The sequence below is a fragment of the Papio anubis genome, chromosome 19 (genome assembly GCF_008728515.1).
Source record: "Papio anubis isolate 15944 chromosome 19, Panubis1.0, whole genome shotgun sequence".
NCBI classification, from domain to species: domain Eukaryota; kingdom Metazoa; phylum Chordata; class Mammalia; order Primates; family Cercopithecidae; genus Papio; species Papio anubis.
The window spans coordinates 15,887,998-15,905,369 of record NC_044994.1 but is presented as its reverse complement, the minus strand read 5'-3'; the positions used below and the strand labels follow the sequence as shown (position 1 = coordinate 15,905,369).

At 41.5% G+C, this 17,372-nt stretch overlaps 1 protein-coding gene and 1 pseudogene across 3 annotated transcripts in view; one reads left to right on the top strand and one right to left on the bottom strand.

Annotated features, from left to right (window-relative positions):
* LAMA3 (laminin subunit alpha 3) overlaps positions 1-17,372 on the bottom strand; it is a 272,673-nt gene that overhangs the window by 234,880 nt on the left and 20,421 nt on the right. For all 3 annotated transcript variants that reach the window (XM_021929998.2, XM_021930000.2, XM_021929999.2), the window contains exon 2: positions 12,427-12,579. In XM_021929998.2, the coding sequence (XP_021785690.2) occupies positions 12,427-12,579 (153 nt within the window). The remainder of the gene's footprint in view (positions 1-12,426; positions 12,580-17,372) is intronic.
* LOC116271457 lies at positions 16,034-16,693 on the top strand (annotated as a pseudogene).

The following is a 17,372-nucleotide window of genomic DNA, read 5'->3' as shown; positions in this document are numbered from 1 at the left end:
TTTAAAACCTATGGAACAGAGTATGTCACGCATGGTGCGCTGAATCTGGAATTCCTAAGCCATAGAATGTTTGCATTTGTGGTTTGAAAATTAAAGAGAGAAATGCAATAGCTCAGGAATTTGCTTTCAAGTGAGAGAGACACGGGCACATAAAACATCCTTATCTGCAGGCTACAAGACCAAAGGGAACCTCGTGAGGAAGAGCAGCAGGAGCTGCCAGGTGGAGGAGACAAAACCTGGCCCCTCTGGTCTAGAGTGAGCTGTGGGATTCCTGGGGAGGCAGGATGGTCACACTGTCTGTGCCCCGAGGCCACTTGGGGGACCTAGTACAACTGTCCTAGACAGGCAAAGAGCTTGGTCTTGCTGGAGCCCCGCTTATGGGGGAGCCCCAGACCTCCTTAGCTCACTCCCTACCCATCTCCACTCCCCTCTCTGCACACACACCCCCAGCGACTCAGCAGGCCACCACTCTGCCAAGGACACGGCATGGCGCCCTCCTCAAGGCTAGCAGTGACCACCAGAAAAAAATGGTGGGTTAGGCCAGGCGCAGTAGCTCATGCCTGTAATCCCAGCACTTTGGGAAGCCGAGGAGGGCGGATTGCCTGAAGTCAGGAGTTCAAAACCAGCCTGACCAACATGGTGAAACCCCATCTCTACTAAAAATACAAAAAAATTAACTGGGTATGGTGGCCCATGCCTGTAATCCCAGCTACTCAGGAGGCTTTGGCAGGAGAATCACTGGAACCTGGGAGGCGGAGGCTGCAGTGAGCCGAGATCATGCCACTGTACTCTAGCCTGGGTGACAAAGCAAGACTCTGTCAAAAAAAAAAAAAAAAAAGAATGGTGAGTTATACTGTTATACTTAGAAAAGGTGGTTTGGTTTGGTTCTTGCTTTTTCCTAAAGTAAGGAAATGCAATGGGAGTAGAAAGTGAAAAAGAGAGAGAGGAGAATCACAGAAACAGGAATAGTGAAAAAAGAGGCATCAGGAAGGAAAGAGTGAAGGAAGACCATTTGGTGGTACAGGAAGGCTGCAGGGTCACAGGTATGAGAAAGAGCAGGGACTCTGTGGGGGCTGGGCAGGTGCCCTGAGGACAGCAGGCAGAGGAGAAAAGGTGCCAGGCACAGTTGACTCCCCTGAGACACCACATTTAACTCAAGCTTCCATGAACTGTCATAAAGAATTCATGAAATTCAGTGTTTCCTTATATATGCTTGCCATTAATAGTAATAGGAAAATGGCCATGATTTAAAGCCCAAATGTGCTTGAAATTGCAAAAGTTTCACAAGGGAAGAAGCACATAAAATAGTTTTCAAGATTAGCTAAGGAATGAAATATGCTCTTTTTAAAAAATCAATTTCCATTTACTGAGTATTTTTCTGATTCTGTTGGCATTGAAAGATCTCTAGCAAGCCAGCCTCATTCTGAGACAAAACAGTCAGAAGCTCTTATCAAGGGGACAGGGTGGCAGGAGGCAAGATAGGGCAAGGAGGGCATCAGGAAATAGTTCATACTGGGGAGACGGAGGACATCAGGAAAACTCCAAGGAAGCTTTTTCATTGATAACTCAGATCCTACCAGAAATCATTGTTCCTTTTGTCCTCTTTCTATAGAACCTTTTATTTTCTCCAAAGAGAAAACAGCTTTATTGTTTTTCTAATTCTAAAAGTAATACATGCTCATTGTAGAAAATACAGATGTATATGTATATACCATTGACTACTACTCAGCCATAAAAAGGAATGAATTAATAGCATTCGCAGCAACCTGGATAGGATTGGAGACTATTATTCTAAGTGAAGTAACTTAGGAATGGAAAACCAAATATCATCTGTTCTCGCTTATATGTGAGAGCTAAGCTATGAGGATGCAAAGGCATAAGAATGACACAATGGACTTTGGGGACTTGGGTGAAAGGGTGGGAGGGGGATGAAGTATAAAAGGCTACAAATTGGGTGCAGTGTATACTGCTTGGGTGACGGTGCACCAGAATCTCACAAATCACCGCTATAGAACTTACTCATGTAACCAAACACCACCTGTTCCCCCAAAACCTATAGAAATAAAAATTTTTAAAAAAATACAGATAGTATAGGTAACATGGATTGAGTTCTTACAGCATGTAAGGCACTATTCTGAGAGCTTTTTCTGTATTATCTGATTAATTTCTCACAAGAACCCTCCTAGGTTGTATTTCCTACAGGAAATACAGGAATAGGTTGTATAACCCTCCTATCCCTGTATTTCAGATGAAGATACTGACCCTGAGACATTAGTTAGATCATTCAGTTACACACAGCTAGGAAGCTGTGGAGTGAGATGTTTACCTAGGTAAAAACCCAGAGCCAGCAAGCTGACGTACACTGTGAGATTTACAGAAGAAAGTAAAAATCACCGATGATCTCCCCATCCACCGAGAAACACTCTTAGCATATTCAAGTATCTCTTTCCTCACTTTGTTCTTTGCTTATACAGGCACATTATTTTTTCCTACCAAATGTGATCATTCCATACGATCTAGCTAGTTTACATATAGTTTTGGTCTGTTTCTTCACCATATAGTACGGACACATGTTGTGTCGATAAAGACCATTCTATGGCACCATATGGTGCCTATTAATCCACTAACTGAGTCAGTCCCCTTTTATTGGACATGAGATTGTTTCCCACTGGATGCTATTTTTATAATGCTTTGGTGAATATCCTGCATCAGACATTTGAGCATTTATCTCATGAATTCCTTTGGATAAATTCAGAGTAGTAGTTTCATGTCAAAGATAGAAATTTTTTTTAATGCAAATATTCTGGGAAGTAACATCAGTACTGAGTTCCCAGAACTTTTGTGTGAATGTGTTTACAGATACTTCACTCCCCAGAAGAAATAAGGCAGCCTAAGCTCATTAAAAGGGGAAACAAGAGGATCAATGACAATTTCTCTAGGTAATAATAATAAAATTCCATATCATAGATGATATGTAAATGTAAAGCACTAGAGTGCTTTACAATGGTCAAAGAACATTCACATACACTCACAGGAGTCCCTAGCCATAAGCAGGGTCCTCTCCACCTGCCAAGCCTACCATTAGATCCTGGATACCCTACACCAGTCTGCCGCAGTTCCGTGCCTGGGTCTCTCTCCTGCCCTGACCACCCCTGCATAACCAAAGATTGGCACAGCAGCCTGGGCTCTTCCTTCCCGGACATCGCACTACCAATGCCACAGCATGCCATCTTCCTTCTGTCTTCTTAACTGCATGGACAACCCTCAGAGAAATGGGATTAACCTTTTCTAAAAGGCACCAGGGGCATTGTACTGCTCATTTTTCTCTCATCAGCATGGGCCACATGAACCATGGTCCTGGGACTTCTCAAGAAATGAACCTTGTCTGCATGTCTGCTGTCAAGTTATACAAGAAACCCATAAAAGGCAGGCTGATTCAGCAGCCCTCAGGCTACCTGCTCTGGTTCCTCTCCCCAGCCCACAGGCTGCCTTTCCCATGTGATGCCAAACTCTGGTTTTCACCCTTCGTGATGAGAAAGATCCCTCTGATGACTTTACAATAGCCTTGATCCTGGGAAGTGACCAAATGCCAGTCATAATTGTGTGTTGACCCAAAGTTGCATCGTAAGACTCACCCAGGAGGTCACAGTGACCTCCGTTTATCATTTTATCATCTTAACGTCTATCTGTATAGAGAGAACATTCCAGAAGAAAGTGTTTTGTTTCCTACTGTTGCTGTTCCCTAGTACAGTTTTTATCTTTGTTCCTATTTCTTGGATTTATGTTGACTGCCTACAGCCTTCTGAGTGTTTTGGAAGGAAACATATTTAATTCATTTTCTGTTATGTCTGTTATATTTGCGGTGCTAGTTTTATGAAAACCAACAAATGTAAATGTTAGCTTAAAATAGAACAGAGCTGTCCATGATGACAGCAAGACATATAACCCAGTGGAATAATAAGAAAACAACAGTATTGAAATTCACATTTCCATTTAATTCCATCTTAATGGAGGACACAGTATATTCTGGCACTTTTAAGCCCCATGGATACAAAAAGAATATGTTCACACAGCCCCTGAGCTTAAGGAGCACACGGTGGATCAGCCTTTACAGCACAGCTTAGCAAATGCCTCTGAGTAAACAGACACAGTTCAGAAGGAAGCAGGCAGTCAGGAAGGGTTTCCAGCAGGCAGTATTTGAGTTATCTTGGGAAGAAGGTAGCCAGACCAGGCAAGGTGGGAAGGAATTCCAAGAACCGTGAATAGCACCAAAATAATTCCCAGAGCCAGGGAACATCATGGAATGTTCAAGGAATTACAGTTAGGTCCCTACTGACATAGCATAGGGCTTGCAGGAGAAAGTACCATTTAAGATTAGGCTGACAAAAAGTCTAGGGGCTAGACTGAAGGAGCGTATGTGCCACGTTGAGAAACTTGGACTTCATTCCAAAAGTAATAGAAAACCACTAAAGGATACTAATCAGGGAGAACAGCATACTGAGATCTTTGTTTTGCCCTGGTAGTAATGAGAAGATTGATTGATAGGTAGACCCTTGGAAGACTGCCAACCTGATAGTTTCTAATCTTTCTCACCTCACCACTATGGATTCTGTTCCTTTCAGGCTGATTCTAAAACAAGGTGAGCTGAGAGTAGATGCTAGGAAATCAGTTAGAAGACTGGTAGACTAATCATGGGGAGAGCTGCCACGGTCTCCACTACAACAGTGCAGTATCAAGGCGGAGGAGGAGCCAGACTCCAGATATATTATGGCGCAAGACATAATGAGTTTACTAAATGGTAAGTGGGGAGGGAGAGGGAAGTGGAGGGCTATGGAAGAGACCGAGAGGGATGCTGGGTAAACTGGCTCTTGGAAAGGAGCAGCCCTGATTTGTAACATTTGCTGATTTCCGTAGTGTAAATGCTCCCACCAGAGCCAATATCAACGTACTGAGCTGATGTACCACTTCTAGTCTTGCCCACACAAACCTCCCTTCTATGTTCTTTCCTCATTCGGGCTGGTTGGAATAAAGATGATCCACAGGGCAAACTTGGGAACCCACGTGTTGAAAAAGGCAGACCCAGTTATGGAAGGAGTTTACATCTTTGAAACACTGTTTGGAGGTGAACTGCTTAACCAGGATCAGCTGTGTTTGTATTTAGCCACAGTGTTAATCAGCGTTCTCCAGAGAAACAGAACCAATAGAGTGTGTGTGTGTGTGTGTGTGTGTATAAAAGAAATAAATAGAAATAAAAAGAAATAAGAATAAATAAATAATAAGAAGAAGAATTTTAAAAAGAATAAATAAAAAAAGAAATAAAAAGAAAAAGAGGGATTTTTTTTTTAATAGAGGCAGGGTCTTACTCTGTCACTTAGGCTGGAGTTCACTGGTGCTATCAGAGCTCACTGCAGCCTCCAACTCCTGGGCTCAAGCAGTCCTCCCACCTTAGCCTCCTGAGTTGCTGGGACTACAAGTACATGCCACCATGCCTGGCTAATTATTTTATTTTTTTATACAGATGGGCTCTCACTGGGTTGCCCAGGCTGATCTTGAACTCCTGGCCTCAAGCAATCCTCCCACCTTGGCCTACCAAAGTGCTGGGATTACAGACATGAGACACCGCAACCAGACTGAGCTTTTCATGTATTAAAAGAAAACACCCGATTTCCAGATTCTTCCTAATGTATAAATTACTTCAAAGGCAAATTAACACTTTGAAGTTACTAAAGGACCATAAAGCCATAAAGGATGATATTGCATCCCTAGTAGCCCAGAGGATTTTATTGGCACCTGTTTTTCTACCCACTAATGAATTGTTTGACTTCAAGGGCTGTGCGTCATGATGATGTTCATTAGTAACACATTTATTGGCTCACACCTGCAATCCCAACATTTTGGGAGGCCGAGGCAGGTGGATCACGAGGTCAAGAAATTGAGACCATCCTGGTCAACATGGTGAAACCCTGTCTCTACTAAAAATACAAGAAAACTAGCTGGGTGTGGTGGTACATGCCTGTAGTCCCAGCTACTTGGGAGGCTGAGGCAGGAGAATTACTTGAACCCAGGAGGCAGAGGGTGCAGTGAGCCGAGATCGCACCACTGCACTCCAGCCCAGTGACAGAGTGAGACTCCATCTCAAAAAAAAAATTTTGTTAATAGCAAAATTGTTCTAAATATAATCTTCTGTATTTTCTAATTTTGTTATAGCTCTAAAATACTCTTAAAATGTTGCAGAGCGACTCAATTGTCATAAATGGAACCAACTGTAATTAATTACAGAACTAAAACTCTTCCACCCTCACCCAGAGATTTGGTCTCACAGCGATATGTTTCCATTACTACTATACCCTGGGAAAGTTCAGGCTGATGCTGAATCATCCTTGGCTCATTCTACATTAACTCAGCAAATATTTATTAAACAACTATTGTATGCTAAACACTGTGCCAGATGTTGGGAGCAAAACATCTTGTAGTGAACAGAACACAGTGAACAAAAGAAGACATAGTCTCTGGCCTCCTGAAGCTTATAGTCTATACAATCCCTCAGGAATCCAGAAAGACTGAGTCAAAACCAAGAGCCATCCACCTTCTGGATTGGGCTGTGTCCACCCAGGGACCCAGCTGAGTCACCCTCCTTAGTGACCTCACCAGCCAACCATCTGTAGAGCCAAGTTAATCTCCAAAGTCCTCAAGCCCAAAAAGTAACAGAAACTAGCCCAGGCCTCCCTCCACATCTGAGTCAGCTACAAAGAATGTTTTTGGATTCATCCACCAAAGCCTCACGGAAGTTGAAGGGAATCAGAGAAAAAAAAAAAAAAAAGATTCTAGAAGGCAACTACATACTGAATTCACTCTCAGATGATTGGATCCTGTATTTGCATCTGGCCCCTGGGGAGTTCACTGTCTGTGATGAATTCATGAAAAATGAGAAGGGTAGAGTAATGGGGCATTTCTCCTGTGACCTATTAATATTTTTCCTTAAAATTTATAATGTAGTTTCCCCTATTATGCTTAACCTTGGAGCTTTAGAAACAATTTCTGAGTTTTCTATTTTTTGCATTTTAAATAACATTTTCATAGTATTTGCCTGTGTTAACATCTGCAGAGGGCTTCAGGGTCTCAATCTAGGCTTGCTTTCCTTATTTGTTTATTTATTTATTTAGAGATGGGGTCTCACTGAGTTGCCCAGGCTGGATTTAAACTCCTGGGCTCAAGTGATCCTCGTGTGTCAGCCTCCTGAGTGGTTGGGGCTGCAGGTATGAACTACTATGTCCATCTGGATTCTCTTTCTTCTGTCTTAGTTTGGGCCCTCTCTAAAGCCCTGAGGCAAAGACTTGAGTAGAGGTAGTTTATTTAAGAGTTGACCTCAAGAAGCACAAATTGGGGAGAGAGGAACATAAGGGAGCAAGAAAAGCCAAAAATCAATGTGTTAATGAGTGGGTTGCCACCAGAGGCAACCCAACAGAGGCTCCATTCTACCAGGGACACTCTGAGGAATTATGTAGAAGGCACTTTAGAACTGGCCCATTGATAGGCAGGGAAATGCAGTATTTTCCCACCAACTCCTGTCCCTCTTGGAATGAGGATTGCCCCTTGGGGTATTAAGTGCTGGGCTTGCAGGCTGCTCTAGATATACCTTTTAGAAGCTCCTGTGGCTCCAGAAAGAGCCTTCAGACAGGAAGCAGAGTCAGATGCAGGCCCTTGAGATGGGACAAGGGAACAGGTGTGGGAACTGTCCCTCCAGGCTGCCACTCAGAGGGGGACCAGGGAGCCATGGGCATCACAGCCCTTGCCTCTACAAGGTCCAAAGGACCATCTCTGCAGCTCTGTTCCTGCAGCCACATCTGCTGTCTCCAGACCTCACTCCCCTGCAGCCCTGTAGAGCAGGGGCAGCGTCACCTTCTCTCCTCACACCTCCATCCTCTGAAGCCAACCCTCAGTCCTTTTCAGGGCTTGGTGTTGGGGGTGAGTGATTGTCTTTGTTTATTTTTACTACTAACAGGTTAAAATAACAAATTTATACTCTTGGGAACATTACACATTGCATACAAGCCTCAAAATTCTTCTCCAGATAATTTTGTTGTTGTTCCCTGGAACACAATGAGTCAGGCTTGCTCTGTGGGGGCTGAAGTCACGGACCACAGGAACCCCCTCCACACCCACCTCCTTGTGTTTTTCCCTATACCTCACCCCGGGGAGGGAGCAGGAGGGCGAACATAGGGAGCCCGTAGAGTAGAAATCTGGTGTTTGGATTCTGGAGGAAGTCCAGGGTGTGTATGTAGAAACCATCGCTACACCTTCCGATCTCACGGGAGAGATCTCCAAAGCCCATGCCCCACCAGGAGTCCAGGAAGAACAAAGGTTCCTAGATTCCAAAGATTCTCCTTTTAAAAATTGGACATCCACATGCTTCAGTAAAACTGAACTCATTATATCTGGCCAGATGATATGAAAGCTTCCTGAAAGAGATCGTGTTCTCATTCTATAGCCTGAAACTACTGCATAATGTATAATTAAATGAACTTGAACAACCCCAGAAAGTATGATGCCTCTAGTGAATCACAGAACTGTCCTACATTTACCACCTTTTAAGGGGAAACTGTCCTTTAAGATCAAGTCCGGGGGCTGGGCACGGTGACTGATGCCTATAATCCCAGCAATTTGGGAGGCTGAGGTGGGCGGATCATCTGAGGTCGGGAGTTCGAGGCCAGCCTGGTCAACATGGTGAAACCCCATCTCTACTAAAAAAAAAAAAAAAAAAAAATAGCCAGGCATGGTTGTGGGCACCTGTAATCCCAGCTATTTGGGAGGCTGAGGTAAGGCAATCACTTGAACCCAGGAGACGGAGGTTGCAGTGAGCCGATATCATACCACTGCACTCCACAGCGAGACTCTGTCTCAAAAAAAAAATAAAATAAAAAAAGATCAAGTCCGGAAGGTAATGTTTTTATTGGTCAAACTTGTTGGCCAAAAAAATAAAAATGAAAAACACCAACTAGTCTAAAAGAAAATAAGATCCTCACAACAGCACAAGCTGTCAAATTGACGACAGCACATCAGAATCAAATTTCAGTTCTTAGCAGGTGAAAAGAAGTGATTTTGTAGTAACAAATTTATGATCCGTATTTTATTTCTCAACCATGCATCAAAATGCCCACTTTCCTCCCTCTAAGGTCTTCATGTTACTATTAAATTATGAAATCTAACCTCTCAGTGACATTCTTATGGTTAATTCCGGCTAAAGGAAGAAAACACAGATCTTACCAATGGGGCAAAAAATAGGAATCTTACAAGACACAACATGCTTGTTAAAACATGTCATGCTCCGACACAGAAGAGGAAAGAAATATCTTCAGTCTGACAGAACTGATCGTGCTTTTCCTGCTCCTAGACTTTCTTAGAGCATTTTCTTCAGCATTATAGGTAGTGTTTTCTAGAGGCACAAATGTGATCAGTCTGTTCTTTTTAATGAGAGTTTATTAAAGTTCACTTTATTTTATTAAATAAGTTCACTTTATTTTATTAAATAAAAAAAAACTTTAGAGCAGTCTTTAGAAGTTTTAAATGAAGTTTTAAATGAAGCAATTAACTCATTGAGAACTTATAATAATCTTATGAGGTATGCACAGTTATCTCATTTTATAAATGAGGAAACTGAGGCAGGGAGCAGATAAATATATTTGTTAAAGCCACACAGCAAGTGAGCAGAGCAATCAGGACAAACTGAGCCAGGCTGACTCCAGAACCCACACTCTCAGCTGGCTCACAGAGCAGGTGGGTGGACACAGGCCTCATGAATATGCATACCATGACTCAAGTTTGTCAGCAACCAGCAAAGTACTGAACTGTTCCTATGTTGATGTTTTCTTAATTGTCTTAATTAGGGAATTTTTCAGTACCTCAAAAGGGGGCTTTTAAAGTAGGTTTAAAAAAGAGTTTTAAAGAAAAAAGAACAATCCAGCAGATATGGGCAAGTTCAGTATGGGTCATTTTGATGGATTAAAATTCCCTGTTAACTACAAAAACCCTCAGTTAAATAAGTGATATAGGCGGGTCATGGTGGCTCATGCCTGTAATCTTAGTACTTTGGGAGGCGGAGGTGGGCAGATTGCCTGAGCTCAGTAATTCAAGACCAGCCTGGGCAACATGGTGAAACCCTGTCTCTACTTAAAATACAAAAAGTTAGCCAGGCATGGTGGCACATGCCTGTAGTCCCAGCTACCTGGGCGGATGACGCACCAGAATCACTTGAGCCTGGGAGGCAGAGGTTGCAGTGAGCCGAGTTTGCCCACTGCACTTCAGCCTGAGCAATAGAGTGAGACCCTGTCTAAAAAAAAAAAAAAAAGAAGTGATATGGTAGGTAATTCTTGGTTAGTATTGTCAGAAGCTACTGAATGAACGCTAGAGGTTATGTATCAGAGGGATAAGACTAACTTATAGTTGAAAGGAGGCTTTTAGAGTCTTTTGAATCATGAAGGCTCTCTGTGAATTCCTGCAGATACAAATTAATGGTGAAAATATTCTCAGGAGAGGTCTAATTTAGCACAACACATGAACTAAAGAGGTTGAAAGCCCTTCTGTCACCAAACTGCCCAATCAAAATGAAAAGAACACATTCTAAGAAATCTCAGTATCATTCCATTTCTATACTATGGGATGCATTTACCTTTTTATTTCTTTCAAGTAGTATTTTTATATGAACTGTACTCTATGCTTAACTCTTCCCAGCAAAAAGAAGAGTATAAACATTAACATTAGTATTAGCATTAGTTTTAGTATTAGTATTGACATAACAAACTCAGGTAATAATAGCAGCAGTCTTCTTCCTCCTGTTTACGTTACCATCTGCACACAAGCACACAAGCATGTTGCTGTCTCTATCATAAACAAATAAATTTTCTCTTTAACTGGCTTTTCAATGATTCTCCCGCATTTCTTTTTGCCCCATTGAGCAGAACTCTTAAAATTGATTTCTGTATTAGATGCTTCAATTCCTCTCACATTCTCTCTTGATTTCCCTACAGTTAACTTTTCAATTCTGTCTTATCAAAGTCACCAATGATCTCCACACTGGCAAATCCAATAGTCATTTACTGGTCAGTTATCCATCTTTTGTTATTTGGCTTATCAACAGTATTTGACACAGTTAATTTCTCCCTCCTTTTTTTTTTTTTTACTTGAAACACTCTCTTTCCATGAATCCTTTTTTTTCTTAACAGTTTTATTGAGATACAATTCACATACCATACAGTTCACCCATATAAAGTGTACATGCCAATGGTCTTTGGCATATTCACAGAGTTGTCCAACCATCATCACAATCTATTTTAGAACATTTTCATCACCCTCTCTCCAAAAACATACCTATTAGTAGTCACTCCCCAATTTCCTCCAAAACCCCTAGCCCTAGGCAGCCACTAAGCTACTTTCCTCTCTATAGATTTGCCTATCAGGACATTCCATATAAATGGACTCATATAAGATAGCCTTTTATGCCTAGCTCCTTTCACTTACCCTGATGTTTTCAAGACCTTAAAAACATCATGCCAAGTTAAAGAAGCCAGTCACAAAAAGACAAATACTATGTGATTCCACTTATATGAGCTTCCTAGAGTTGTCAATTCACAGTAAGAGAAGTAGAATGTTGGCTGCGAGCAGCAGGAAAAAGGGGAATGGGGAGTTGCTGTTTAATGGGTACAGAGTTTCAGTACTGCAAGATGAAAAGGGTACTGGAGATGGATGACGGCGATGGTTGCGCAATGATGTCAATGTACACAGTGCCACTGAACCATATACTTAAAAATGGTTAGGATGACAAACTTTATGTTGTGTCTCTTTTACCACAATTAAAAATAATAATAAAAATATCTTTGCCAATGAAACTATTTACAACTATTTTTTTAACTCATTTGATAGACAGGGATGGGGATCTATCTGCATGCTGCCAGGCACTGTTCCGGGTTTTGTTTTTGTTTTTGTTTTGAGATGGAGTCTCACTCTGTTGCCCAGGCTGGAGTGCAATGGTGTGATCTTGGCTCACTGCAACCTCCGCCTCCCAGGTTCAAGCGATTCTCCTGCCTCAGCCTCCCAAGTTGCTGGGATTACAGGCATCTGCCACCACGCCTGGCTAATTTTTGTATTTTTAGTAGAGATGAGGTTTCACCATGTTGGTCAGGCTGGTCTCAAACTCCGGACCTCAAGTGATCCACCCACCTCGGCCTCCCAAAGTGCTGGGATTACAGGCGTGAGCCACTGTGTCTGGCCTGTTCTGGGTTTTAAGGGAAGCAAATATTAATCTAACAGGTTTAACAATGATTAGGGGATTAAAACTGAAGTTTGCTTTTTACAATAATTATTATATCAGAAATCCCCATAGAAACAGTGATCTAAGCTCATGTTCCCATTCCAATTGAAAGTGTAGCTCACCTGCCCCAGATCCAAAGTGAGGTTGACTCTGTTGTACTGTGTGCCTGAGGACAGGGGAGGACTTTGCCACCAACGTTCAGATCCATCAATAGCATTGGTGACAGGATGCGCTTTCCTGGGGTCCTCAGAATTGCAATAGTCACAGAACTGGCCCTGAAAAAAAAAGATTTTTTTTTAACTTTCAAGTAATTTTTTCTTATCCATATAGCAAATAGAGGGAACCAAAGAAAGACTATCTTATACAACTTGGAGATGTCAGCTGTTAAAATTCACTGGAATGTATTCTGAAGTAGCAGTAAGGCTTTCTCTTTATCTTAAACCTTATCGCCAATTTATGTCTCTGTTTATGGTGTTTTTAGGATATGGGGTCTATTTATCTTCCATCTTTACAGCTATGTTTTTGTTTCATACAACACTTCAAGAAGAGCCTGTTGTATTTGCGATGAAAAGAGGTTTTCACTTCAACAAATCCACTTCACTCTTTAAGTCATCCTCTGTGCAATTCTGTCTGCAGCACTGGGGTACAAAAAAGATCCCTCTCCACAGTCCCAGCGGGGCATCGAGGATCCGAACAACCATCAGGGAAGGGGTGCACAGCAAGTGCCTCCACGGAGCAGACGGCTGTGGCCAGCGGCAGTAGATATTCCATGGTGGAAGACAGGGCATGTCCAGTGCCTGGGAGGACAGACAGGACTTTGCTAAGTGGCAGTGAGTGCAAGCAGGGAAAGTGTTGCAGGTAGAGGAACCAGCATGAGCAAAGGCACAGGGGCTGGCTGGTCCTGTTTGACCTAAGCATCGAGAGACAAGGCTTGCCAGGTACATGGAGAGATGTGGCTGGCTGTGAATACCAGCACTGAGAAGTCAGTAATTAATTCAGTCAGTAGATGGGGATCCATTTTTACCTGCAGTGATAATCTGTTTGGTATTACAATCTCTAACTCCTTATTGAATTACTCTTTTTCCTGCTAGAAAGATTCTTTTGATCCTGGTTTTTGTTTTGGTTTGGTTTTTGCATAATTTTGCAGCCATTTACCATCTCAAACCTGAACATAGGCCTTTCTTCTATGTCGAATGTATTTTAAGTGGGTCAGAGGATCATGCTTCCCCAGGGATGGACTTCACATACTGAACTATCAGCTCCCAAACTAAATGCCCTTAGAGTATAACCATCACATAGGAGGGGGACAAAGAGGCAAACTTATACCCACAGCCTCCCAAGGAATGTGCTGTGACAAAGAGGTACCTCTGCCCCTCGCCAGCATCTTAGAAGTTAATTCTTAAGTGTTCAGAGAGAAATTTGATGCTGGTATGTAACCAAAGGTGTGACCACATGTTTTCATCTAGTATGCAACTCATGGTTCTTTCATGCGTGGTGAGGTATCTGTGTAGATCTTTATCTTTCCACATTATACAAATTTATTTCTATAACTCGGAAGCAGCACCTTGAGTGTATGTAGCCCCGCTACTTCCTGAGGTCAGAGGCCATGTGTTTCCCACTCTTCCCTCTATCACTTCAGCCCAACACACTGCCTTGCGCCCACTAGAAACTCAACCAACGAATAATTCCATCAGCCATTTCTCAAAAATGTTGGTTCTTTCTATAAAATGCATTGTCATAAGAAAGTGCTTAATGAATAACTTTTTTTTTTTTTTTTTTTGAGACGAAGTTTCACTCTTGTTGCCCAGGCTGGAGTGCAATGGCATGATCTCTGCTCACTACAACCTCCGCCTCCCAGGTTCAAGTGATTCTCCTGCCTCAGCCTCCCGAGTAGCTAGGATTACAGGCATGTGCCACCACGCCCAACTAATTTTGTACTTTTATTAGAGACAGGGTTTCTCTATGGTGGCCAGGCTGGTCTCGAACTCCTGACCTCAGGTGATCTGCCCGCCTCGGCCTCCCAAAGTGCTGGGATTACAGGCATGAGCCACCGTGCCCAGCCATGAATAAGTTTTAAGCTAGGACATCTAAACATTTACTATTAGTATGATCTTTATTTCTCCCTTAAGAACATTTTACCAGAACATTTAGTTATATGATGAGGAAATTTAATTATTATTCCTCAAAGTTTAGAAGATTAACATCTGGCTAGAAGCAAAATCTCTCCCCAAAATGAGAAAGCTTATGATTTACATTTATCTCCATCTCTACATTACAGACGTGAGGAATGCAGAAGGTGCTTTCTAGATTGTTAGAGTGGTTCTCAATTTCACAATAATAATAATAATTAAGATGAACATTTGTAGATCTCCCAGTTTACATTTTCATACTAAGATTATTATTACCACCTCTATTTTACAGATGAGGAAAGAGAGGGGAATGTTAAGTAATTTTCCCAAGAACCACACCACTGGTCAATGGTAGAACCCAGACCTAAGTCCAGGGTCCAGGGATAACGAGTGAACACTACCCTGTAACTCTCTAACAGCTACAACTCTGGTTTATTACACATCGGTGCATAATCACTAACATACATTATTTCCTGTAATTTGTTTTAAATGGTAGCCTTCACAATGGCCTGAAGGCCTCTTTCATTAAGAATCATCTTAGCCTTTCGCAGATATACCAGTCCTTCTGCAGCTCCTGTCCATGTCATTCAGCAGACTGGGAAAGAACACAGGCTCAGGAGCTTTAGCACTCACATTAGCCCTTGATCTCACAATTAGTAGGCACTAAAACTACATATATCAAATATATATTTTGAGTCTGAGCAATAAATAATTTGAAAGCACATATTTTAAAAATAAGTGTATAGGCAAGACAGCATCACAATTATACAGGCTAGTGTCAACACTGACATTTGGAAGACTGACTGATATAATAGATACATAAGTTAAAGCTAAATTCTAAGGAGCGAGCTTTGCCCAGGTAATAAAAATGAGTCAAACTTTCTGTTTATTTCTAAAGACTATTGGACAAAACCTTGACAGACAGCAAGGAATCTACAAAAACAACTTGTCAAACCAGTAATGCCCTAGATGACAGTTTTTCGGATTAACTTTGTATTAGCCAAGTTTAGATGATAAATTTTTTGCCATATAAAATAATTTCTAACAAAGAATCCACAAGCTTAAGTAAAACATTAACAAGCAAAAGTGTAACATATACCTTCTGTTTGAAAAATAAAAAGGTCAGTGTAAACATTGACTTTAAAAAGAAAGAAAAATTTATTCTAAAAATTTAATAATATATTTTAAAATTAATAACTAGAAAGTTTGGCTTCTTTAAGTTACTCTAGGGTGAAAGATTTTTATTCAAATAGTTTTATTAAAATATTCCTTCTCTTTTCTTTCATTTGTTTTACTCCTGAAGTTTCAGTAATTTTTACCCTACATCTCAATGTCATATTTACTGCAAATCAACCTACATGAAGAATCAAAAAGAATTTAGTAGTGCCCTAAAGGAAATCAGACTGTGGATCTAGAAGTGAAAAAAAAATCAGAAGAATGATTTTCTTAAGTGTTAAAACTCTATCCAGCCTTCTCAATCATTTTTCTTGAGGTCTTCATGGAGAATTAAGTCTGTGTGGAAATGCTACCTAGATAAGTAGACTTGTGGTTGAAGAACTTTCTCAGGGAGGCCAAGGTTATGACTAACCCTGCAAGTAAAGCCTTGGCACCAAGCAACAGGGTTTTGAGAGAAGACAACCTCATGGAGCTTTTTAAAAGTGCAATACCTGACAATACTTTTGAAAATCAAACTTGAGGCCTTTTCACAAGATGGCACCGAAGGCGAAGAAGGAAGCTCCTGTTCATCCTAAAGCTGAAGCCAAAACGAAGGCTTTGAAGGCCAAGAAGGCAGTGTTGAAAGGTGTCCACAGCCACACAAAAAAAGAAGATCCTCACATCACCCACCTTCCGGCAGCCCATGGCGCGGGGACTCCAGAGGCAGCCCAAATATTCTCAGGAGAATGCCCCAAGGAGAACAAGCTTGACCACTATGCTATCATCAGGTTTCTGCTGACAACTGAGTCCACCATGAAGAAGATAGAAGACAGCAACACACTTGTGTTCATTGTGGATGTTAAAGCCAACAAACACCAAATCAAACAGGCTGTGAAGAAGCTCTATGACATTGATGTGGCCAACGTCAACACCCTGATTAGGCCTGATGGAGAGAAGAAGGCATATGTTCGACCGGCTCCTGATTACAATGCTTTGGATGTTGCTAACAAAATTGGGATCATCTAAACTGAGTCTGGCTGGCTAATTCACCAGAAAAAAAAAAAAGAAAGAAAGAAAGAAAAGAAAAGTAAAAAGGAAACGAAAGGAAAAGAAAAGAAAAGACAATCAAACTTATGGAGCAGAAGAGAAAAGAATCCATGGGACTTCTCAAATGGAAGATCATTGAGGAGGATCTTTCTTTCCCGTGAGTATTACTGGGATAGGCCACTTTATTTTTTCTGTAGCCATATCTTCCAACAGACACTTATACCAACTTTACTACTTCATGGGTATACGCAAAATAAAAGGGCTTATGTATTTATAAGTCTCTGCTATTTCTGACTCAACCTGATGTTTTCCACAAGAATTGAAAGTAAAAAATGGTCAAGAGACAAGAACAAGAAGGATTTTTTAAAGGGAGGAGAAAAAAAAAAAAACAGATGTATAACATTTGGAATAAAGGAAATAAAACTATTATTTATTTAATGATAAATTTATTTACATTAAAATTCCACATGAGTCTGGGCACAGTGGCTCATGCCTGTAATCCCTACACTTTGGGAGGCCAAGGTGGGTGGATTGCTTGAGCCCAGGAGTTCGAGAGCAGCCTCGGCAACATGGAGAAACCCTGTCTCTACTAAAGATACAAAAATATTAGCTGGGTGTGATGGTGCATGCCTGTAGTCCCAGCTACTTGGGAGGCTGAGGTGGGAGGATCCATTGAGCCCAGAAGGCTGAGGTTGCAGTGAGCCAAGATCATACCACTGGACTCCAGTCTGGACAAC